Source organism: Peromyscus californicus, unplaced genomic scaffold, assembly GCF_007827085.1.
Source record: "Peromyscus californicus insignis strain IS unplaced genomic scaffold, ASM782708v3 Scaffold_18__1_contigs__length_77618521, whole genome shotgun sequence".
Taxonomy (NCBI): Eukaryota; Metazoa; Chordata; class Mammalia; order Rodentia; family Cricetidae; genus Peromyscus; species Peromyscus californicus.
Genome location: NW_026294480.1, coordinates 33319325 through 33345083, shown reverse-complemented (window position 1 = coordinate 33345083; position 25759 = coordinate 33319325). Strand labels below are relative to the sequence as shown.

The following is a 25759-nucleotide window of genomic DNA, read 5'->3' as shown; positions in this document are numbered from 1 at the left end:
CTGATGTGCCAGACGGAGAAGTGTGTGGACAAGGTCTAGCTGTTGTGTGCATGTCCTGAAGCTTAGGGCTCATGCAGACTGGCTGGGAGCCCCCCCTGTAGAAGCAAGCCAGTTTGTGATCCTGCGTAGTTATGCAGTTATCCCTGGAGGGAAAGCCGCCCTGCCTCTTATTCTGAGTGGTTTGGAGAGAGTAGTAATAATGGTAGTAATGACAGTTGCTGTCATGGAGCTTCTGCTCTGTGCCCGGCCCCGACGGAGGACTTCACATGCATTATCTCACTTAATCCTCTAAGTCTTTGGTGCTGTCTAAAAGCTACTTCTAACCACACTAGAAAGTGTTTCCCAAAGCGTTTCAGGTTTATGGTACTTTGGAAGATGAGAAAATGTTTCCATTATTTAGAATCAAACTCCCTCGGGCAATAAATATTTCAGTATGATATAAATAGGCTTACTTTCCCCCCCATACTTGAGCTGAAGTGGGGGATATTGATGAAAGAGTTAGCTTTCAGCAGTCCTTGAGAAGCCAGCCAGGGTAGCTGTGGTACATAGCTGGGGATGGACAGACCTCTTCTAGTCCTGAGGCATCTGAGAGCTTTTCCTGCATTCTGACCTCTCAACCATAGCTTTTATTCCTCTTCTTCGATACCTTATGCATCAGAGCAGAGGATGGAGTGTTCTGGGACAGTTGACAGATGGCATTTAAGCACTTTTTTTCAGGGGGGACCATATGATGTTCTGAGCTCTGGAACACACAGAAAGTAGATCCCCCAAGACAGGCAGCTTGGGTCTGACCAAGGTACTGGTAGTTGTTAGCTAGAGTGCTAACTGGATAAACATGGAGATTTTATTTATATAGCTATCTTTAATTCTTGCAACAGGGTCTCAGTCAGTCTGTAATCCTGGTTAGGTGGAATTCCCTATATAGACTGTGTGATCCTTCTGCCTCAGGCTCCCAAGTGGTGGGATTGGTGGGTGCCACACCCAGCTTAATATGAAGTTTTTTTTTTCCAGCTCTGAACTTTTATAACAATGTGTCATTTTTAGAAGTCTTAAGAGAATCTCTTAGAAATTAGTATTAAATGTGTTCAGAAGTATTCTTTGATTTCAAGAAAGTATGATCTGATAGAAGCTCACAGCTTATAGGGGCTAGAGAATAAAGATGGATGTGTTATATACTTGCATGGTGAGGTGGGTCTTTTTATATTGTTAATTTATTTTTATTTTAGATTTTCTTCCCACAATTATTAAGGTATAGTTATGTCTTAGTTAGGGTTACTATTGCTGTTATTAAACACCATGACCAAAGCAACTTGGGGAGGGGAGAGTTTATCTGACTTATGCATGTCCATCACAGTTCATCATCAAAGGAAGTCAGGACAGGAACTCAAGCAGGACAGGAACCTGGCTGGCGCTGATGCAGAGGCCATGGAGGAGTGCTGCTTACTGGCTTGCTCCCCATGGCTTGCTCAGCCTGCTTTTTTTTTTTTGTTTGTTTTGTTTTTGTTTTTGTTTTTCGAGACAGGGTTTCTCTGTGTAGCTTTGCGCCTTTCCTGGAACTCACTTGGTAGCCCGGCTGGCCTCGAACTCACAGAGATCCGCCTGGCTCTGCCTCCCGAGTGCTGGGATTAAAGGCGTGCGCCACCACCGCCCGGCTTCAGCCTGCTTTTTTATAGAACCCAGAACCACCAGCCCAGGTATGGCACCAACCACCAATCACTAATTAAGAAAATGCCCCACAGGTTTGCCTACAGCCAGATCTTAGGGAGGCTTTTTCTCAACTGAGGCTTCTTCCTTTCTAGTGATTCTAGCTTGTGTCAAGTTGACATAGAACTAGCCAACACAGTTGGCAAAAGAAAGAAGTGTATATTCAATGTTTAACATTTGGTGTGTTGATTTGATGTGTGTGTACATAGCGAAATGACTGACATAATCAAGTTAATGACCATCCATCCCCTCACAGCTGCCATCTGAGGTTCAAATGTGCAGTGTGGTATTGTTGCCTGTAGCCACTGTGTTGCGTGTTAGATCCTTGGCAAGCTCTAGTCTTTAACTGCAGATTGTCAGCGTCTAAAGCTACAAAGCTGAAGGGCATTGTTTAGACATTAGAGGATGCTTTGCCTGTAGAGAATTTCCAAGCGGTAATCCCATACATGCTGGTTGTTACCACTTTGCAGGGACAAAAACTAACCAGTGTCAGTGACAAAACACACCACTTTTCAGGGTGGACAACTGCGTTTTGATTGGACCATAGAGTCTTTCAGAAGCACAGATGGTGCAGGCCTCTTGGTCCATCATGATGATCGCAGAGATCTAATAGTTCTCTCCCCATCCCTTCTTTCTTTTGTGTGTGCCTTTAGGAAAGGAAACGGTTACTGTTCTCCCAGGAGCCTCTTTCTTCTCCAGCGATGAATCATTTGCAATGATTAGAGGGTATGTAATAACGGAGCCCCTCATATTCACACGGTGTAGAGTGGGCTGAGTCATCTCCTGAGCTTGTGAGCAAGACTCTGAGGCACAGTCCCATTTCCCACAGTCCCATTAAACGATCACGGTTTGTTCAGCTGCAGAAAGCTGTGAAATTGTTCCCACTGAGGGTTGGGCATGGAAATATCCACCCCACTACTTTGCAAAGACCCCCTATGTGGAGACTGCATCTTTGTGCCAGCTTGATTGAAATAACATTATAAGGTATTCCCAACATTTCCTTCAAACTGTGGGCTCACTTTCCAGCCACGGGTTGTCTTCAAAACAAGTCACATTCTCCCTCACCGAAGGAAACAAACTTCACTGTGCACACCTGTGTTTAGTTTGTTTTCGGGAGACAATATAAGCTATAATTTTTTTAAAGGACTCTTAATGGTTACTTCTTTGTACCAGCGTGGAGCTCTGATCTATTTAGAAATCAATTGCAGGGAGTAGGAAAATAGATGCATTTTGGGGCATAAAATTATTTTAATTGCTGATGCTTTAAAGCAAAGGGGATATAAAGCCTGTGAAGTTTGCGTTATACTTTTTTTTTTTCCTTTGCCAGGGGACATGTCAATCTAACAATGCTGGGAGCAATGCAGGTTTCTAAATATGGTGACCTGGCCAACTGGATGATACCTGTAAGTAGACAGTTTTCCTTCTTCTGAATTATGTTGGGTTAGAAAACTTTCAAAACACTAAGAAAAACCCTTGAATTGCTATGAAAGTATAATATAATTATCAGAAATGAATAAATATATTCTCTTCTTGGTAGAATTGATTTTTTTTTTTTTGAGACAAGATCTTACTCTTAGCCCAGGCTGCCTCTGAATCCATAGCATGGCTCTAGCCTCCTAAGTGCTGGGACTACAGATATGAGCCACTATACTTAGCCCAAATTTAATTTAGCGGTCCTGAGAAGTGCCTAGTGTTTACTATGTCTTTGGGACTAGTGACCAGAAATGTCGCAGAAGGCTTTTCCTTGGAGAAACAGAGTTAGAAGATTAAGAAACTGGGCCGGTCATAAAACCTCGTGAATATAAGAACTGACAAACATTTATTACAAGCAAGATTTATAACTCGAAAGAACAAGGAACAATTTCAATGATTGTATGTTAATTCTATTTTTCTTACGTACAGTGATTAAAAATCCTTTCTCTATTGGTTGCATGACTCCTTAATCACATTGTTGTCTGTTGGGGAATTGCAAACCTGTGGTAGTGAAATATGCGTGTAAAAGGCAGCTGGTTGGTTGTCATTTAATGATGCAAACCAAGGAAGAAGTCTCAGGGTTAGCTTTGGAAAAGGCTTACAGGATTTCCTTCCTTTGGTTTTGGCCATGATAAGGCTGTGACTGTGAGATTACATTAAGGGGAACAGCAGTGGACATGTGTCCCTGGGTGTGAGTGCACCGTGGCTGCTGACTCAGGTGTGTGTGTGGGGGTGTGGGTGTGTGTGCGCGCGCGCACGCGCGTAAGGATTTCTGTGTGTTTCTCTGTAGCACCAGCTAAAAGGAGTCTTCTTAAGTAAGTAATGTTGGTGTTCTATGATAGTTTATTTTGATATCTCTTCGTTTTATTTGAAAGAAAAATTTGAACATGATCAGTTTACATAGCTATGTTAGAAATTGTGTTAAGTTAGCCTTGTTGATCGACTACTACCTGAAACATTAAAGTTTAATAAGGATTAAAGCTCTGGTTATGAAATTTAACGCATATTGAGGTTTGGGCTGGAGAGATGGCTCTATGGTTAAGAGCACTTGCTGCTCTTCCAGAGGACCTGAGTTTGGTTCCCAGCACCTAGGTCAGGTGCCCGCCCGGCGCCTGTAATTCCTGCTCCAGTGGATCTAACACCCTCTCTGGCCTCCACAGTTACATGTACACACCTGGCGTACATGCACCCAGACTTGCACATAAATAAAAATAATCTTTAAAAATTTGAGGCCAATTTGCCTCCAGCCAGTCTTTTAAATTTAACTCATCTGTGACATAGCCTGGGAATGGGGTGGTTTAAAGTAATCTAAGTGATCCTAGTATGCAACTAAGTTAGGAAATAAGCACATTAAATAGTTATCACCATTCATCATTAAGATGTATAGGACAATACTGTGGTTCCATCTTTAGTAAGAATTCTTAGCAGATGGTGGGTTATATTGTTATTCGAGTTGTAAAAAGATCAGTTATTCTAAGTCAGGTGTAGGACTAGTGATGGTAGCTTTTGGAGGTTCTAAAGAAATCTTGGAGGGTGTCCCAACTGTCATCCAGTGAGTTACATTGGCAAGTAACAAGGTGTGTATTTGTGTAGGTCTGGTGGCCTACAGAGACTTCTTAGTGAGTCCTTACTCAGGATCAGAGAATCTGAGCTTGCTTTTCCCAACAGGGCTGCATAAGGTGATGATTTGGCCATGGACATATTTACCAGTTGTTTGAAAGGGTCCATTCTTGGCTGTATGGTGTGCTTTGATCTTACAAGGGGAAAGTCCTTTTGCTGCTCCCCTTGGCATATTATAAAAAGCCCTTTTGAATAAAAGACTGGGTGGCTGGGTATTGAGCCAAGGCTCTCCAGGAGCTATCCCGTGTCTCTGTCTTTCTCCTCGTCATCTGGGTCTGCCTACCTAATATTTCCTCATTCCTCTCTCCTCCACTCAAGAGCCCTTCGAAAGGTGGGAGAAGATCGGAGCTGGAGTCCCACATGTAGGAAATGAGAATGTCTATCTGTCTTCAAATTTTATAATTTGAAGACAATGTGAAGTAGGAGAAGGAACTTAGAAAAGCAAGCCTTGGGCAATTTCATTAGTCAAGGTATGACCTTGGGCATACGACTTAAAATTTTTGCATTAAAGCATTTTCATTTTGATCCAAAAATGGGAGTTTGAGACTAGAGTCTGGCTCTCCTAATTTAGTAGTTAAGGGGAAAAAAAAAACCCGTGAGATAAATCCTAGTTGAAATCTATTGTCACTATAACTTGATCAATTTCCTGCTTTTGTTTTTCTGTAAAATAGGAGTGACATAATGATACCTGCTGTATAGGTCTATATATATAAAGGAAAAAGAAAATGCGGAGTGAATTTCACAGAGCTTGACTCACAGTACATGGCAAGTAAATGGGCTATTATTTTGACAAGCTAAGAAGATGATCCTAGTAGAGAAGTTGGGATCCTGACAGGGAAGGAGTAATAGCATTGGCTCCAGTAAGGAGGAGCAGGGACCCTTCCTTTTTGTCCACTCTGTGGCTTGAAAAATGGTATGCACAGCACTTCTGGGTGGAGACTGTTCAGCAGGAGATGCCTTTAGGAGAACTTGGGCATCTGTAAACAGAGTCAAGACATGTGCCATTAGTTTTCATTATGCTTTAACATGCAGTGAGACTGGAAGTTGTTGTTGTTATTGTTGTTTTACTTCAAACTATACATTATAGGTTCCCATTTTAAAGAACTTTCCAATGTATGTCATATTTTTATGTCTTCCTCAGATTGCTATGAATGATTAAAACATCACTTTCAATGTGTTGCTTTATAATGTTCTTCATACAGTCTTGGAGTTCATGAGTTCCAAAGGAAAGGGCCTGTTGGGATGTTGATGGGGAACTCTGGAGCATCATGAAATGACATTGGGTGATCTGAGGAACTAAGCATAGGAAGTGTTCTTTGGTCTGGTCCCACGCTTTTGGTAATGGAAGTTGGCAGCATCATTTGTACTTGACATTTTTTGTTTGTTTGTTTGTTTTGGGAACTGACAATCACTTCGTGACCTCTTTGCATGTAACACACAGTGCGTATTGTTATCCTCTATGACTTGTGGTAGTCAAGACTATAACGTTTAGTTTTGAGATCAGTTTGAGCTTCAGATGTCCCCTTTACAAGTGATACGATCTGGAACACATGTTTTCATTAGGAATGAGTGATGGGAAATTTTGAAAGCACTAATGCCTTCCATGAATGAGGTTATTATTTCCATCTTCATTAATGCTATGCCACACAATATCAAATAGAGATTATCTGCTTAAAACTGAACTGACTTATCCAAGACATGGGCACAGGAACCAGTAGAACCTGTTTAGCCTCAGTTTATATTCAAGGGCCAAACTTTAAATTCTTTCAGGTCACCTCTTCCTTTTGTTGGTTTTAGGTAAGATGTATTCTGCCCTCTCTGTGTAGTTTTAGTAAGCAATCTATTTCTGTTTGTCTCAAAGATTTATGTTGATTTATAAAGTTTAGATACATTTTTATTACAGAATCTGACAGTCAAGAAGCTAGAAAGTTGAGCTTTATTACATCATTTTTCATTGACTTTATCTTTCCACTAAGGGTAATAATCTTTCATTGGCTGTATAAGTCTTGAGCTCTCAGTACCAATGCATCTGCATCAATCATTACTGTGTCAGAATATAATAAATGCTGAGACCTTAAGACAAGAAAATGGTGTGGATGCTATTTGTCTCATCCTTTAATATCTTCTTAGTATGCAGCATTGCTCTCATGTACAAAGATTTTTAACAATTTTGCTCTGAGTATCCAAAAAGGGAAAATTTGACAACACAGTAGTTCACTCCTTCCTATTCCCTGATCAGCATGATGATGGTGAAACCCCAGATGAGCTAAGAAAACATGGAAAGATGTGCAGCTGACGGAATCTACACTTGGATCTGCTCTGGTGCCTTCCTAATGGCTATTTTTGGAAAACAGCTGGCGTAGATTATTGACTTAAGAAGAAACACAGATGTGGATGATCATCTAGGAGAGCTGGTTGTTGAAAGCATGAAATAGCTGCCCACAGTGCAGGGCTGCCTAACGTGAGCGGTACTAGAAACAGAGGCCCCATGATGCACCAAAGACATGAACATTGTTAAGGCAGAGGAAAAATGGGCATTTGGATACTAGTTTTCCACTCCTATTTTTCATCATTTGAGAAGCGTAGACCTAAATTAATACTGTACATATATATGCACTTTCTGTGCCATTTAGAAACTTGGTGTTTGTGTTATTTTCAAGAGCACACACAACACAGTGTGTGAGTATAGCAGCCCAAGACTGATGGTGGGTTTCTTCCTTGATCATACTCTACTTTCTGAGGCAGGGTCTCTCACTGAAACCAGAGCTTGACATTCCCACTGGTCTAGCTAGCCAGCATGCCTTGGGTATCCTATCCGTCTCTGTCTCACCAGGGCTGGGATTACAGACAGAATACCACACTCACATGGCCCTGAGTGGATGCTGAAGGTCTGAACTCTAATCCTGACATTTTTAATGATTAGTACTTTATCTATTGAGCCATCATGCCAGACCTTTAAGTTACGTATTATAGCTCTTTACTTGGATACTGTGCTTGTTTATTCAAAAATAATTTTATCTGTGTATGTTGGAAAATATTATGTTGAAAAAAATGTTAGTTACTTACAGTCAGTATTATTCAGGTTAAAGCCCTTCTAGAAGTACTTTTAAGAATTTGTTCAAATACTTTGTGTCCCTTCTGGTGTTCGAAGGCAGACTCCTTGCATAGAGGGAAGTCTGCTCCTCTCTCCTCTCCCTCCCTCCATCTCTCTCTCACATTCACTTGCCTTCTCCCTCTCCCTCTTCTTTTTATGGAGAGAGAAACCGAGCAATGGATGCGATGTTTGTGATAATATGTTTGGCTAATGATGCATCTCCATGACTGCAGCAGCAGCCCCTCCTCATTAAACAACCCACTTAAAAGGAGAAGAAACATTAGAAATGATAGATGAGACCTTCTAGACGCCCATTATTAGTAATGTGACAATGAACGGTGCAGCTGAGATGACTTCGCAATGAAACCGCAGGGCTGATGGCAGTGCGACCCTGCAGCTAAAGGCTAACGACTGTGGAACACCAAATTTTATGAAATCACTGAATTTGACATTTCCACTTCATGAAATTGTCACTTCCTACTTTATTCTTTGGGGTTAGAGACCATTTTGATCAACACTTGAAGTTTAGATACAGTGGTATTTATATGTGGAAACACATATCTATAATATTTCCACATTGTCTCTGAAATAATCCTTTCAGATTTGTTTTTTGCAGGGAAGGATTGTTTTATAGATCACGGTCCTGTTATCCCACCTGCCAGTAAGGAATTAAGAAATTCATTCTCTAATATGCAGTTGCAGAACAACAGAAAAACCCAAATGTAATGAAGTGACTGGACTCATGTTTGAAAGCTACTTCTTAGCTATTCCAGTACTTGAGCTCATTCTCCAGGCTGAGTCTGATGCTGATGCACTTAGCATTATGGGAGGAAGAATTCAATGTGTTCTCCCTCTGCATAGAAACCTCCATCTTCTTTTAAGCACGCTGGGAAGTATCTCTCCATCTCTGAGGTCACTTAACCTTTCTAGACCGCAACTCTTTATTTTTAACGTGTGATGGAAAGAATAACATTTATCCAGTAGATTTCATTAGAGCATCCTAAAAAAAAATTACCTTATATTTACTTTATGAGTATGGGCCTGGATGTTGTCTGTGCACCATGTGTGTGTCTGGTGCTGGCAGAGGCAAAAGAGAACATCAGATCCCCTGAAACTATAGTTATAGGGAGTTGCTAGTAGCCACATAGGTGCTGGAAATCAAATCTGGATCCACTCCAGAGCAGCCAATGCTCTTAACTTCTGAGCCATCTCCAGGCATGGAGCACTTCCCTTTTTGTATTATGCATTTTATTAGCAGTGATGAGAGAGCTGTGAGCAGCACCAATATGGCCTTCCACCTTACAGAGGGTTGTTTCAGGTGCTGGAAATCAAATCTGGATCCACTCCAGAGCAGCCAATGCTCTTAACTTCTGAGCCATCTCCAGGCATGGAGCACTTCCCTTTTTGTATTATGCATTTTATTAGCAGTGATGAGAGAGCTGTGAGCAGCACCAATATGGCCTTCCACCTTACAGAGGGTTGTTTCAGGTGCTGGAAATCAAATCTGGATCCACTCCAGAGCAGCCAATGCTCTTAACTTCTGAGCCATCTCCAGGCATGGAGCATTTCCCTTTTTGTATTATGCATTTTATTAGCAGTGATGAGAGAGCTGTGAGCAGCACCAATATGGCCTTCCACCTTACAGAGGGTTGTTTCTAGGATGAAGATAAGAAAGAGGGTTGGGTAGTGCTGTCCATGTGCCTCCAGAGCACCAAGTATTACATGTGTTCACTAGGAACAGTTTGTGATAGTCTTTGACCAGAAGCATGGCACCATTGTCACATACAAGAGATTACCTAGGGCTGTTCAATCTATTCATATATTCTTTTATTTTCGTTACACTTTCATTTCATTGCATTGCATTGCATTATTTTGTAGACTTTGTCAATATTCTGAGCTAGTTATTGCATTTAAATTTCAAAAAGGCTTGATAATATAGAAGGAAATTATTTACTATTGATCTTACACTTCACTTAAAATGCACATTTTTTTATATCAGTCTACAATGTTACCTTCAAGTAGGGTTTTCTCATGCCAGTTATCTTCTTGTCTTTACTTAACAATTTCTAAGACATTATGATTGATTCATAACGATTAAAGATTTTATTTTAATGAAACAATTTAGAATTTTAACTTTTAGTATTATACTTGATTTTTTCTTTTTAATATTTAAGAAAATAATTTTTAAAAGAATTTTTTCATGCAATATATTTTGATCATGTTCTTTCCCCTTCCCCAGTTCCTCTCAGATCCTCCTCATCTCCTTACCCACCTAACTTAAAGTTTTTATTATACAAGTCTTTTACTTGCTTGGTTATAGTTATTCCAATATATATATATATATATATATTTTTTTTTTTTTGAAGCTATTGTGCAAGGTACTGTTTCCATGACTTCTTTCTCAATCCATTTGTCATTTGTGTATAGGAAGGCTACTGATTTTTGTGTTTTAATTTTATGTCCAGCTACTTTGCTGAAAGTGTTTATCAGCTGTAGAAGTTCCCTGCTGGTGTGTCTAGGGTCTTTTGTGTATAAAATCCTATCATCTGCAAATAAGAACACTATGCCTTTTTCCTTTCCTATTTGTATCTTTTTGATCTCCTTCAGTTGTCTTACTGTTCTAGCTAAGATTTCAAGTACTATATTGAATAGGTGTGGAGAGAGTGGACATCCTTGTCTTGTTCCTAATTTTTAAAGCAAATATCTTTTATACTATTTTAAAAGTTTATGCCTAGTCCTTTTGTTGGACAAATTAAAAACTGCATGGCAGTTGGATTTTATCCCGCATTTTAATCTTTTGATCATACTTTTCACCATTGATTTGATAATATAATTTAACTTGATCAATAATGTTAAACCATTCTTACTCTTCCAACAGTCAGATTTTCAAAATATAAAAGGAACTTTTATGCTTGATGACCTCACATTTTAATTCCTTTGTTGGAATGCTTTCTTAAAGCATATTTCAGAAATCATCCACTTCTTTTGGATTTTCAGTTTTCTGAAAGTGTGTGGTATTCTTGCATAATTTAACTTTCTCAAAAGCAATTGTATCTGTCATTTATTCTTTATCTTTTAGTTTTTCATCGTATCTCTTTTAATTAAACTTGTAAAATTGTTTTTAACTCATAATTATACTCTGGTTTTTCTTTAGATTGTATAAATCTTCTGCCTTTAAAACTAGGAAACATCTGAGTTGTTAATTTTGTTTTTTTATTATTGTTAATTCCCTCATCTCATATGAAACATACTAGCTCTAGATTTGGAAACTGAATTTTGCTTTATCTATCGTGTTTTTAATTATAAATTATAAATACATTTAAGGTTCCTCTGTTGACCTGAATGTGACTAATTATATTCCATAAGCCTTAACATAAACTTCTCATTTTGGTTACTTTCTGGGTGATTTTTCATGTGTTTTGCTTTCTTTTAGAAAAGGTTTCTTCCTAATTTCAAATATTTGGGGACTTATTCTTGTCATCTTTTGGAATTCATTAGATTTCCTTGATGGTCAAGTCCATGACTGGAATTTTAAAAATAACTGTGCAGGAAAGTGAGATAAGCTCACACTTGACTTAGCTTGATGTTTTCTACATTCACGTCCCTCATTAGTGCTCATAGACAGTGGCTTAGTATGGAGCAGATCAAAATAGAAATTATGACCTGAATTTCAGCTTTAACTCTGCTGCAAACAAACTGTGACTTTATACCAGTGTGGCATGGTGCAAACCCCTAACTGGTGGAGAAAATGCATCATGCCCTTTGTCCAATATGGTAGTTACTAGCCACAGGGCTGCTGAGCGCTTGCAATTTGACTATGTACCTGAAGAACTGAATTTTTAGTATTATATAATCCAGATTTGTACAACCACAAATGGCTATTGTACCCGATCAGATAGGCAAATCTAATCTGTGAAATTAAGTCTCAGATTTAATAAATCCTAAGAGACCTTAACTCTAAAATCTTAACTTTATCAATCTGTTAGTTTATATATTTAAGTTGAAGGGGTTCTGATATAATAGAAAATCAGAATGGATAGGAAGAAGTCACTAAGATGTGGTAAAATGTCAGAACCTTGGTGTTCTGCTCAAACTTCTAATATTTTGAGAATCAGAAATTTTCCACATTCCATAGCTGAGTCTATAGTAATTCAAGGATTTGGCAATATGGAATCATTTCAATATAAGCCAGTCTCTAAAAGTCAACCCAGAGGTGAAAATCACACTCTTTATGTTACAATTATTGTTTTACTTTTCTATCGAAGGTTAGAAAACCCTAACATCTATCACACATTCCTTCCTCATGGGCTTTTGGTTAACAAACAATCGTAACTAAAATCGCAAATTACTTAAAACTCTTGAAAATAGCTTCACATTTAAACTTGTGGAATACAATGAAAACTATACACCTGAAAAGATGAGGCATTATTTATAGAAAGGGTTCATTGGTTGCTTCCAACATGCTTGTGCTTTTTACCATTTTATACTGCTGTGTTCAGATCATTGTTAAAGGGCTTCTAGCACACAGTCATACACACACTACAACGTGGATGAGTAGGGCCCCCAGGAGCAGTGCTGGGTCAGATCATAGCCCCCAGGAGCAGTGCTGGGTCAGATCACAGCCCCCAGGAGCAGTGCTAGGTTAGATCACGGCCCCCAGGAGCAGTGCTGGGTTAGATCACAGGCCCCAGGAGCAGTGCTGGGTTAGATCATGGCCCCCAGGAGCAGTGCTGGGTTAGATCATGGCCCCCAGGAGCAGTGCTGGGTTAGATCATGGCCCCCAGGAGCAGTGCTGGGTCAGATCACAGCCCCCAAGAGCAGTGCTGGGTCAGATCACAGCCCCCAAGAGCAGTGCTGGGTCAGATCATGGCCCCCAGGAGCAGTGCTGAGTCAGATCACAGGCCCCAAGAGCAGTGCTGAGTCAGATCACAGGCCCCAAGAGCAGTGCTGGGTCAGATCACAGCTGTTTTTCAGGATTGGAGATAGCAGTTACTTCATTTGAGCATATGCTATGATGACATAAAAATTTTAAACCATCAAGATTTCCTTTTGAACGTTACATTAAGTGTATAAGGCATGAGTGAGCATGAGTTTTCAAAACATCTCTCATTCATCCTGTCTTCAGACCTTTTTACAGGCTGGCAAAAAACCTTTTTTTTTTAACATTCTCTATTTGTCTCCATCAGACAGTATGCCAGTATGGCAGGGATTTTCTGCATACAGTTTTTTTTTTTTAATATTGTTGTGTCCAATGAAGTCAGTATTGTTCATATTATCACTTGGCAACTCAAACAAGTCTTCGAAACATTTTAACAACCCTTCAACTATTGATAACTATTAATGAATAAGATCATGTATATTAGATTATCCAAATTAGTGACTAAGGGAAATTCTGAGCACCAGTTTCCAAAGACAGTTTTGGGTGAAATACCCGATTCCTGCTTTTGTTACAATCGTACGTGCATAGAGCATAGGAGCCATACTAGATTTTGACATGTTTTAGCTCTTCTTTGTCCATTTGGCTTATTGCAATGTAGAACATTTCTAAGTAATCAGAAACTGAAAACTGAATCCATAAGTAAAACAGAAGGAGCTACCTTGAAAAGACAACATTTGTATGTTTGTCTTTTTTTTTTTTTCCTTTTCAACAAAACTTTATTGGAAGTGGACTCTGGCGCTGACAGATGTTGTCAGCTAACAGGTTACCACCCTGAACATAACTGCTGCTCATGAGGATTGTTTTGGAGGAAACTTAATTTCCCTAAGTCACAGATTTCAGGTTGGTTTGTTTATAAGGATATTGGAAAGTTTTGTAATTTGCATCCTGAAGAATCTGTATTTTTAGAAGTTATCCAAACTGAAGCTATATAGGACATGTCCAGGCTTACTGTCTGCCTCCTAACTAAATTAATTAACACCATCCAACAGGTTAGAAACAATAAGAAAGAAGAATAATGCAATAAGTTCAACCAAATGGGTGCTTTAAGATAGGAAACATCTTCTGTGGGGATTCAATTACTTCTCCCTGGATGTGGAAAGAGTTCCTCCCATTTTTTTTTTCTCTGACTTGTTTTATAACTTTAGGTAATTTAGTTAACTTTTCCATGTTTTTGTTTTTAATAAAGGATGTAAGTACCACAAGTTCTATTATTTATCATTTTTATGATTATAATTACAACATTTCCTCCTTCCCTAATAAAGAATTACCTTCATAAAATGAAGTTTATTGAATGATGTACAATGCAAACAAAATAAATCACAACAGTAAAAAGAAATCATGATAACAAAAGAGAGAAGCAGTTCATTCTAGTTGGAAGATTTCCTGTGTTCCGTTTGGGACACAGGAAAACTTCCAGATACAGTTCATTGTACAACAAAGGTCCAATTCATAATTTTTTAATACTGATCATATTGTGGTTTTTGTTAGAAGGTCTTGATTACTTACTATGTTTAGTTTCACAAAGGCTTTCTTAGAAATTTAAAATGCCTAGCATTGGGATAGGCTGATCAAAAGGAGAATGTTTAGATGGCAAAATCTATTATTACAAAAATGAAAAGAAAAAACAAACAGACCTAGAGCCCATATATGCAGTTCTCATAATTATCTGTTTATTTTTAAATCGTGGTAGCCACTCTATTGTTAAATGTTGGGTTCTGCAAAGGAATAAAGTCTAATTATTGCCAGAGAACAAACTTTATCTTAATAGAAAGCCGGGCGGTGGTGGCGCACGCCTTTAATCCCAGCACTCGGGAGGCAGAGCCAGGCGGATCTCTGTGAGTTCGAGGCCAGCCTGGACTACCAAGTGAGTTCCAGGAAAGGCGCAAAGCTACACAGAGAAACCCTGTCTCGAAAAACCAAAAAAAAAAAAAAAAAAAGAAAGCATAGATTGTCATACATTTACTTATTCTTGCAGTCAGATTTTCTAAAGCCATCGGAGGAGTCATCAGTGGGGGGAAATTTGAGCACCCAATCTCTGTTTTATTTTCAGTGTGATGGAGAAACACACAGCCTCCAAGAGGGGGAAATTTGAGCACCCAATCTCTGTTTTATTTTCAGTGTGACGGAAAAACACACAGCCACAGGGGCAAATAATGAGTGGAACTTTACTTTTTAAGAAACTAAAAAAATTAAACTAACTCTAGATTCACAGGAAATTATCCGAGACAGAATAGAGTGTCTCCCATTATTGTAATCCTGTGCTACCGTGGCTTGTGCCGTGTTTGTCAGCACTGAGAAACGCACATGGACACATTTCTGTTACATAAATATCGTCTAGGTGTGGAGTCCATGTTTTCCCTCTCCATTAATGTCTTCTTTCTGTTCAAAATCCAGTTTAGGGTTGTATATTGTATTTTTTTCTTACACAGTTTCAATAGACTAATTAGGAGATGTAAATGCCCCAGAATTTTCATCGATTATTCTCCAGTGTTATCTGGTTTGTGACAGTTTCTGTCATTCCTCATTTTTCATGGCTTTGCCCGGTCTTGAGAAGTATCGACCAGGTGGCCTGTCGAATGTCCCCCAGTAATGCTTTGTCTGATGATTTTCTCTTAGAGGGTGGGGTAGGGAAAGTTTGATTAACGAGTGCTAAATTACAGTTAGATTGGAATGAGAAGTTCTTCTGCTATTCATGGAACCACGACTCTGTACAGCAGTATTACACTATATATACAGAAAGGATTTTTAAAGGTTTTGTCTTAAAAAGATAAATGTTTGAGAAGACAGATATGCTTAAACTGGTGGTGCATGAATCCTAATTGATCTTATAATAAAAATCAGGAGCCAGATGTCAGGGTGAAAGCTGAAAGATCGGAGATGCAGAGCAAGCCATAGCCGCTACCTCTTACCTCACCAACTCCTCAGCCTGAAAGAGCACGAATTCTGTCTTCAGCAGCCTTGTATTCTTTTCTCTGCCCAGCCATATCACTTCCTGTTTTAAGTTTCCAAGTGCTGGAATTAAAGGCGTGTGCCGTTACTGCCTGGCTCTGTTTTATTTTTAGACTGGATTAATCTCGTGTAGCCTAGTGTGGCCTTGAACTTACAGAAATCCAGACAAATCTCTGCCTCTGCCTCCCGAGTGTTAGGATTAAAGGTGTGTGCCACCACTGCCTGACCTCTATGGCTCACTCTGTGGCTCACTCTGTCATCTGATCTTCAGGCAAGCTTTATTTCCTAGATTAAAAACAATATTCCACCACAAACTGGCTTAAACATTGTATGATACGTACATGTTTTTAAATATTGTGTTCCTCCATTGATATGTATAACTTTATTGTGTTTAGTTTTGTTGTTGTTTGTTTCTGCTCTTTTGGGGGGCCCGCCACCCAGCTCCCAGATAAATTACACACAGAGGCTTATTCTTAATTATGAGTGTCCGGCCTTTGCTTGGCTTGTTGCTAGCCAGCTTTACTTAACTTAAAATTATTCCATCTAACTTTTGCCTTCTGGCTTTTACCTTTCTTTATTTCTCTATACCTTTCATTATTTCTTATTCCATGGCTTGCTGGGTGGCTGGCCCCTGACGTTCTCCTCTTTATCTGGCTATTCCTTCCAGCCAGATTTCTCCTTCTCTGTCTTCTCTCTGCCTGCCAGCCCCACCTCTCCTTTCTCCTGCCTTGCTATTGGCCGTTCAGTTCTTTACTAGGCCATCAGGTGTTTTACACAGGCACAGTAACACAGCTTCACAGAGTTAAACAGGTGCAACATAAACAAAAGTAACACGCCTTAAAATAATATTCTCCAACAAGTTTTGTTTGGTGACAGGGTCTTGCTGCACAGTCCTCGCTTGTCTGGAACTCAGTTTGTAGACAAGGCTGACCTCAGACTTGTAGTCATCTGCTGCTTGTCTCCCAAGTGCTGAGACTATAGTCATGTGCCACCATGCCCATATTACTTGGATGATTTTAACCAGTTAAAAATAAGTTTAACTGGTAGAAGAAACAATACTGGATAGGTAAAAATGTCCTTCTTGGACTTAGAAGCGAATGGCATCACATGGCACATTCTATTCTTTGTCACTTGGTTTTCCAGGTTTGTTCACAGTTAAATATTATTTTTCCTTTTCCCTTTTCCTTAGAATACTACTTTATTCTCTGAGGGCAGTTCAATGCATTTAGCCCCCTTCAAAGGTCAGTGGAGATGAGTTGCTGTCTTTTGAAGGGAAGCTGTACCAGTAAGAAAAACACACATCTACCCTGACTCTCTAAATTGCTTGGAATTTCCTGATGGGAGCATCAGTTGTGGATGGCAAGTCCGTTCTATCTATGCCTGAGTTAGGTGACTCAGGGTCTCCAGAGCCATGATTAGATGGACACCAGTTCAATAGACCTGTCATTATATTCCCCATGGAGAGAAGACTAGGGCTGGAGATCCAGTTCAGTTACCAATGCTGATGACTTAATCAATGCCTACATGGTGAGACTTTTACAAAAGCCGTAGGTGATGGGGTCTGAGACTTATGGGTATAGAACACAGTCACGAAGGTGGTGTAGCCGACACAGAGGCTCTGCACTCCATGGGTAGTGCCTTGCTCTAGGTATCTTTCAGTTGGTCGTTGGTCTTTGGGTGTGTCTTTTGTAACCAACAGCAGGAAGTCTGATGCCTTCTAGGATTCAGTGACCTGTTTTAGCCAATTGCTAAACCCAAAAGGGGGTTGTGGGAGCTGCTGACTTCGGAGATAGGTGATCAGAAATGTTGAGAGTTAATATTTACAATTGTCTTTTGAGGTGTGACAAGGTCATTCTTGTGGGACTAAGTTCTTTCCCTATGTGTCTACATGAACACCAGATGTTTAAAGTCAGAATTGTATTGAATTGGCGAGCACACAGCAGGTGTTAGGAGAATTGAGAGTATTTTCCTATGAAGAAAATTTTTACACATTTGTTGTCAGAAGTATTGAGTGTAAACAGGAAGTGCTTTTTTTTTTTACAGTTGTTCTAGAGAGAAAATGTTTCTCCTTTCGTATTTATTCATGGTTTGATTCCTGTGGTACAACATGGTGCTACTTATTATCTTGCTCTAAGTGTTCTACCTATCCTCACTGGGAGATCTTTTGGCTGGCTCACACTTAGATCTCGTTGGGACACTCCCATGTTTATCAGTTTTCATTGAGTGCTTCCTCACGTGCTGGCACTACAAAAGATGCTCATCTCACTGCGGAGTAATTCTTCCTTCAGGTGGTCTGGTTTCTCTTATTGAAATGGTGGCATTTGGAAACCAAGGTGTGGGTGCTGGCTGTGCCTGTTGCTGTAAGGTTGTCACTGTTCCTGGTCTTTCAGGCCACAGACCTGGATGGGTCCCCACTGCATCACTTAAAGCGTTTTGAAGAATGAAAACATCTTTCCATTTTCAACCTAGTTAGTCACTGAGGAAAAAAGAAAAGAAAGAAAAATGAAAACAAGACACAGCTCCTTCTTGAAGAATGTTCGTGTCTCTAATTTCAAAGCAATCCCTTGAACCAGTCTTGGTATTTGAAAAGATCCTTATTGGCACCTCATTCTGTGTGGTTTGAAGAAGAGCTGTTTTTAGTTTATAGCAGCACTCTTGGTTCCAAAGTCTACAAATGAGAAAGTGAACTCTTGATTTCTGAAAGTGGCCATTGCTTGTGATGTCAGGACCCCTGGCTCTTCCTACATCGACTCAGGTCTCCCATATTCCTAGTATTCCAGAAGGGTCATGGTTCTTCTGTGGAACTCCAGGAGCTCAGGCTTCACACTGTGAGTCGGTCTGTGGATCCCCAAGTGTCAGAAACGGGGCTTTCTCAGTCACCAGAGTTAGACCTGCCTCTCATGTCAGAAGCACTCTTCACAGCATGAGAGTTGCACCTGAAATAAAAAAATAAGGCTTTCTAACTAAGCCAGAGCGAGACCAGTTTGCCACTAATGTCCATAACCAGCCACTCCCAGCTGGCTCTTCACCATCCTCAGACTGGGCATTAGCTGAGGTACAAACAGAGTACTTATAATTAAAATAGATTCAAAATGATTGTGTCATCTTTCATCCAAACTTTTACATGCTTAATAGAGAAATGCCATTTAGTGTCTACAACATGCTCTTTCATAATTTCTCTTAGTGGGCTTTAAAAAAAAAACTTTTAAATTATCTTCTACCCTATTTTTCAATCCTTTCTGCTGTGGATAAAAACGCTGTTGCTAGCTTCACTGTATTCCTCAGTAATGTTCTTTCAGTCATCATGCCTCTCACTGTAAAAGTCCCATCCAGCTGTCAGAAATGGCAGTGTAATTACAATAATTCTGTAATGTGCTCTTCAGAGCTTTGCAGATGGTGGGAGGTGATGGTGAGGCAAGTGTGCCTCTGCCATGGCTCAGGCTCTGACATCCTCTTTGAGGAATCAGAAAGGAAAATTTCTGAGACTGGCTATTTCAGATGGCAAAGACAGCAATAATTTAATATTCATGGCAATGGGTTGTTAAAATTGATGTATCCTCATACATGCACATCCACAGAAATGTTTTTGTTTTAGCTCTTATTTCCTATGGATTATCCAGGAACTTCCTAAAAGTGGCATAAGCTTTGAAATAGCTGTATGGTGGTGACTGAGGCCTTTTAACCCCTACACCCTCAAACTATTAGAATGTATAGTTGAACCCAACACACAGAATCTATGTGTTTGTACATCATACTTGGTCATGTGTGGATGATTTCATAGGATTCTAGCACATTCCTCCTTGGTGATCCAATGTAAAGAAAAATTAATCCTTGGGATTTTGAATGTGGTGCTGGTACCTATTTTTGTTTCGGTTTAATGAATGACTATTATCACAGCACTTAATCATTCTAAATAGAAGCACCTCATACATCTATTCTGAAACACTTGCTCAGATTCCTCCCACCAATGCCTTTGAAGGTGGCCAAGCAAAGAAGGTGGACATAAGGCAGCTCAAGTGATGTTTACTTTCATCTCTGCCGTGTTGTGATTAGACTCAATGAAAACTGAAGGTACAGCTTTGAGCATAGCTAGAAGGAATAGGCTTTTTTCTGACTGCCCACTTTATTAGTCCAGAAAATAGATCAGACAACTCATCTTTGACTTGGTGACAAAGAAGTTAACCTCTATAATGTGCTTTCTTTGTAATGGCATCAGCAAAAGAAACATGGTCTCACATCCCTTATACCTTAGGAAGAGATGATATGTTGTTGCATAGTTCACTTAAGAAGTACTTATTAACTCCCTATAGCCAGGTATGTTTAATGGCCTTGATATAATTGATGACAGTCAATGTTAGATGTATTGGGATTTTGTTCGTTGGAGTGATGTTTCTTGAGAACGCTCTAGAAGCACTCTTGAATGGTATTTACTCTTTTATGATATGAGAGATTCATTGTGGTTAATAGCAGGAACAAAACTCACTTTTCATATATGAAGTTAATTGATTTCTTTAGGAATCCAGCCTATTCCATTTTTGACATGTTCTAGCCTACATGATGGTTGTTATGGATTATCCCATAGTAAATCAATGAAGATTCTGATCATGATTTTAAAAGTCATCTTTCATTTACAGTAGGAATTGTTTATTCAGTTTCACTTGACATAAACAGTATCTTAAACATGTGGTTTTACCTCCATAGTTTCTGTTATAAAGTGACATAAACAGTTTCTATAGAGAATAAATTTTCAGAAATTTGGCCCAAAACTAGAAATTACATGTGGTTGAAAAATTTTCTGTGTAATCAAGAATATTTTAAAGTTGATACATGGTACTTGTTCTATAATTCTATCGATTATAGCAGATTTTATTCCTTGTACTTTGAGGGGACATAAAGTTTACTGTTTGTGAATATTTGAAAGGAAATAGTGAGTTTTTAGACTTTAGAATTTGCATTGTTGGTCTTAGTCCACCCCAGGAACAAAGGAGGACATTCAGGAACTCTGAGGTGTTCAAAGCTGAGAATTCTGTATGGCCAGAGATAGGAGAGGGTGCCCAATAAATTAGAAGTAGAGGCTGACTTCATGACCACGGCTTGGGTTATCAGGTTTCTTCAGTTCTTTTTCAGTGGTTAACTTACACATGACATTTTTCCCCTTTGAGAAATAAGCAAATTCAGTATATTTTGTATTTTTATGAAATAACATTTGCTTAGCACTTCACCCTGAGGAGGATATAAGAGTTATTATATAAAAGAGTTATGGTCCCTTATTGGGATCAATTTCAGAGTACCATATTCTCTGCTATGCCTTGGTCTCTGCCTCCATTTTCACTGAAGGAACTGTTGAACATTAACTTTGTTGTGCCTGAAGTGAGGGTCAGTTTCACATCTTGTTTTCATTACCTCTTACGGGTCCAGTTCTTTCCCTTAATCCGTGTTTTTACCTATTACTCTCTATGCTCTAGGGAGCAATGAGAAACAACCTGGATGTCTTCATCAGATCCAGCTACTGTGGTTGTGTCTGGGGAAAACTAAAACCTGTAAGATAACAGTGATGGAAATTCAGGTGGTCAGACGGCTTGGGGTGTGTGTGTGTGTGTGTGTGTGTGTGTGTGTGTGTGTGTGTGTGTGTGTGTATGTGTATGTGTAATTTGAATCACCTCTATAATGCACTAAGGAGCATACATCCTGAGAAGTTCTTGTTTTTACCTATCCTTGGGCACGTATTTCCCTTTCCTCTTTGCTGTAGAAACTGGCAGTTGTTCTGCGTAGGAAGTCGGAGGAGTCCAACAGCTAGGCACTGAGGTAGCTGTGAGTGCTCTCCCCTCGCTGTACCTGTCCTTCTCTGTCTTTCCTCCAGCTCCTATCATATCTTTAATACTTCGGGCTTTTTATTAGCTTGTTTTGTTTCTTTGAGATAGGATCTCTTGCTGTAGTCCACGCTAGTCGAAAACTCACTATATATTTGAGGCTGGCCTTGAGCTACGATGATCCTCCTGCCCCAGCCTCCCAAGTGCTGGGATTACAGGCATAAGCTATCATGCCTGGCTTTGGATTTTGATTTTTCTCCTTGCTGTTCTTTTCCCTGTAGGTAAAACCCCAAATTTTAATTTGTTATACTTTAGCTTTCCTTCTCAAATTCTGTATTTTATAAACAGAGCTTACTTTAAAATATAAATTCAATTTTGCTTAAACACCCACTATGAAACCTATCAGTCACTGTTGGGCTTGAGCTGAACAGGAAGACAAGGGGCTTATGTTCTAGCTAACAAGATAAGGCTTTCCATCTGTGGCTGATGGTATCCTCTCTATATGAGGTGTCAAGGCCCCTGATGCATTTAGCACATGATATTAGCTGAATGGGGACTTGGAGGCTTCCCATTTAGGTGGCTGAATTGTAAGAGTGTGATTACTGACCAGACAGTGCCCCTCTCATAAGAAAGACTTAAATTGTGTCTATTTGGCCTTGTCACTACCCACCAGGGACCACCAGCTCCATGTTATTACAAATAATGTGATAAATTCTAAAATGTCAGTATTCATGGATTCTGTGAAGGTACTCATGAGTGGTCAGTCCCTCATCGTTTCTTGTTAGTAAGGTAAGATGGGAACTGGAGAAGACTTTCTGGAGGAATAACCATGGCTGACTATATAAGACGTGCTGGGTTTCACTTGCCTGAGGATTGACTGTGAAAGTACACTGAACAGCCATACATACTATCTGATCACTTTACGGTTCCTGCCATGGTGATAAGAATGTGGAAATCAGGAAGTGAGGAGGGCATGGGTCAGGATTTCATTGGCTTGCATTTCAGACTGAGTTGCTTATACTTTACCCAGATGTACAGAGTGGCCACTTAGAGGGTTAAAGCAGAGAATGAGTGTAGTCAGCTACTTAGATCAGTTCCCATTTTCATTGGCTAGGATGTTTGGGAGGCACAAGGCTGGACACAGATGACAGGGAGAAATTGTGAGAACATTGGCTTGGACAAGAAAAGGTCAAGTTTAAGAAGTGTTGGGAAAGCTTGAGTTCTCAGTGATTGAATGACTGATTTGGTTGGGATATAAAGGAGAGGCAGGAGACAAAAACATTTCTGATTTGGATCCTGAGGTGGATGACCTAGGAAGTTAACAGGTAAGCAAGATTTGCCTCAATGAAAACACCTAATTTCATTAAGAACACACTGAGCCGAGGCATATGTTAATTAACACACTATAAACAATCATGTTCTATTTCTCATGCATGTAGAATTAAAATGAGTATCTGTGACTGCCAACTACTGGCTTATGCACAATGATTCAAGGATTGGGATTCCCTCTATTCAGGTTTGGCCATTTCCAACTTGTACTTTGTAGAAGGTTCAGGAACATGGATCATTCTTGGGAAGTCTTATCGTCCAGCCCTGAAATATTGTACATTACTTTCATTGGCCAGAACTTACTTGTATGACTTTAATGAAGGCTGGAAAAATCTATCACATGAGCCAAGGAATTAGGGGAAAAACTGGGGAATCAGCCATCAGGCTGCCACAGAGACCTCTGAAGCATTTTAGACATTGAAGTCTGAAGCTCAGAGAACCTAAACTGGAAATAGCAGCAGAGGCAAAGGCAATTTATGTTCAGGAGAGCCGATGAAGTCACTCTTGGAGAAAAAGTAGAGGCAAGAGCTATTGGCCAAGGAGAGAACTCTTAAATCTGACCATCCTACTAAGATGGTTTGGGGAAAGGATGCTAAGGAACCTCAGAGCTCTCAAAGGTGACTGAAGAACCAGGCCACGCTTGTGCCATGGAAACTTTTGAGTGAATAGTTTCAAGTGGTTGGTGGAACACACTGTAAAATGCCTGGGGGATGTAAACTCCAAAGTTGCCTCTCAAATCGGACAACTGCCAGAAAGCTCATTGAGTCCAGTTCTCACTTGTAAAGCACAGGCCAGGAGGGACCCAAGTTTCAACTCGGAGGAGTAAATCCAGAGGAGTCCCAGGGCGGGTTGTAACTGATGAAACAGGTCCTTGCGAGAACAAGAATAAAAGTGCTTATTAAAATGAAATGTCAAGTTTATTACATTTTGCTTCTGGAAAGGCCATTTTATGATGGATAACTGATATTTATGGTGCATAAGCAATTTTACCTACCTAGCAATAGAGAATATAATTATATTTCCAGTCCCACACTAGTTCATTTACATGATCAATTCACCTGTCCTGGGAAATGGAAGGAAATCTGTGAAAGGAAAGTTACTGTCTTTCTAGGGTTTTGAAAACTCTAATGCAAGGAGGAAAGCACTCTACCATAACTTTGTTGTCAACTAAGGCAAACTGAAAATCCTCCTCGTCTGTGAAGAAAAGCAGTTATAGCCTGCTTTCTTTGTGTTTCAGCAAATGTTATTATTTAATCATCTTAGTTTGCCTCTCTCCTACTGTTTAGCTGGGAGCATGCGAAGGAGAACTTTTCTTCCCTTGAGCATTGTTTAATAATGGGGAAGACAGAAATAAAGAGGCTTATATTTGGATTGAGGTGGGTACTTCATGTTCTGGTGTTTAATATTGAGCAGCAAGTGCCAGCTTTATTAATAAATTGCCCCACAGCCATCCTTCCCTTGGACTTCCAGGGAGTTCACATTTCCTGCTGCGGCACATGCCGCCACTTAAAAATGCTATAAATTGTTTCTATATATGATTCAATGGTTTCTCACTTCAGACCAGAATACTGAAAAGTAACAAATCTAGAACTGATCCGTTGCTATTTCTGGCCTAATGAAAAAGATGGTGTCATGAATAATTTTCAGCATGTTTTTTTTTTTAAATTTTATTTAAAGCATATTTTGCAGTACTCTCCAAAATACTAAAACTCCTTGCAAAAACCATCAAAAATTATATGATCATGTTCAGAGCTTGGTTTATTATTTTTCTTTTTGCATGTAGCTGAATATTTGTAGTTTGATGCATTAACATTTTTAATGTTAATACCTTAATAGTTTTACTTTTTTTAAAAAAAAATTCTAGCATTAGTAAATAAAAACAAAGCAGATGAAATACATTGAAGATATTGATTTATAATTGAAGTCTATCTCCTGGATTTTTATTGAAAATAATAAGTAGTAGCTGAAAGTTTTCCTGTGTCCCACCCAGTCTGCAGCCACTCAGACCCATGTAAACACACAGAGGCAAATAATGGTCTTTTATTTCTGATTTCTGCCATGATGCTTGTATAACAGACCCTGGGTGAACAGTTAGGGATTAAGGATCATAGTTGGAACATTGTCATTTTAGAAGTGTTGTGTGACTCTGTCATAATGGAGAATACCACATTTCTAGCTCATTTTATTGCATTCTTTTCATGCTTGATATCAGGGTCAGCCTTTAAATGAAAAAAATGATGAGATGGCTATAAGCCGAACATCCAGCAATCATCTCCCCATTATGCTAGATGGGATACATTGCAGATCTAAAGTTCACCATTCAAGAAATATGCGTTTGCTGATAAGAGTTTTAAAGAGGCTGTGCTTGGTGTCGCTCTGCCCAGTGCTCAGCTCATGCCCCAGACCTCTTCTTCATTACAGCCCTACTTTTCTGCAAGTGTCAACTTTCTCTCATGAGTTATTTAAAGCTATATTTTTAGTGACTTAATTCCCTTGCTTGTTTTTTCAGCTTTTTGTTTTGCCTGTTGAATAGGATATTGAGTTGGTGGAGGAAGATGAGTGTGGAAGTAGAACCTGTATTCCTTTTCAGCTGTTCTCTTGACAAATCCATTCTATTCACTTCTCACTCACTCACTCACTCACTCACTGAGAAAGAATATTGTGCCTTCTTAAGAATATGTGCCGGACTTTTGGATAGAGCAGTGAATTATGGTACTCAGCCTAGTGTCTGGAAGACTCATCTTCCTCTTGCCTCTGAAGAGCCTTGCTAATCCCCTTGCATTTGCCCCATTATATAATTAACAGTCAATCTACCTTGAGTTCTTTGCTATCCATTCAACA

At 39.5% G+C, this 25759-nt stretch overlaps 1 protein-coding gene across 1 annotated transcript in view; it reads left to right on the top strand.

Moving 5' to 3' along the window:
* Positions 1-25759, top strand: part of Oxct1 (3-oxoacid CoA-transferase 1) — a 125358-nt gene that overhangs the window by 73098 nt on the left and 26501 nt on the right. Inside the window, exons 12-13 of the mRNA XM_052743218.1 lie at positions 2358-2430; positions 3032-3107. Of these exons, the coding sequence (XP_052599178.1) occupies positions 2358-2430; positions 3032-3107 (149 nt within the window). The remainder of the gene's footprint in view (positions 1-2357; positions 2431-3031; positions 3108-25759) is intronic.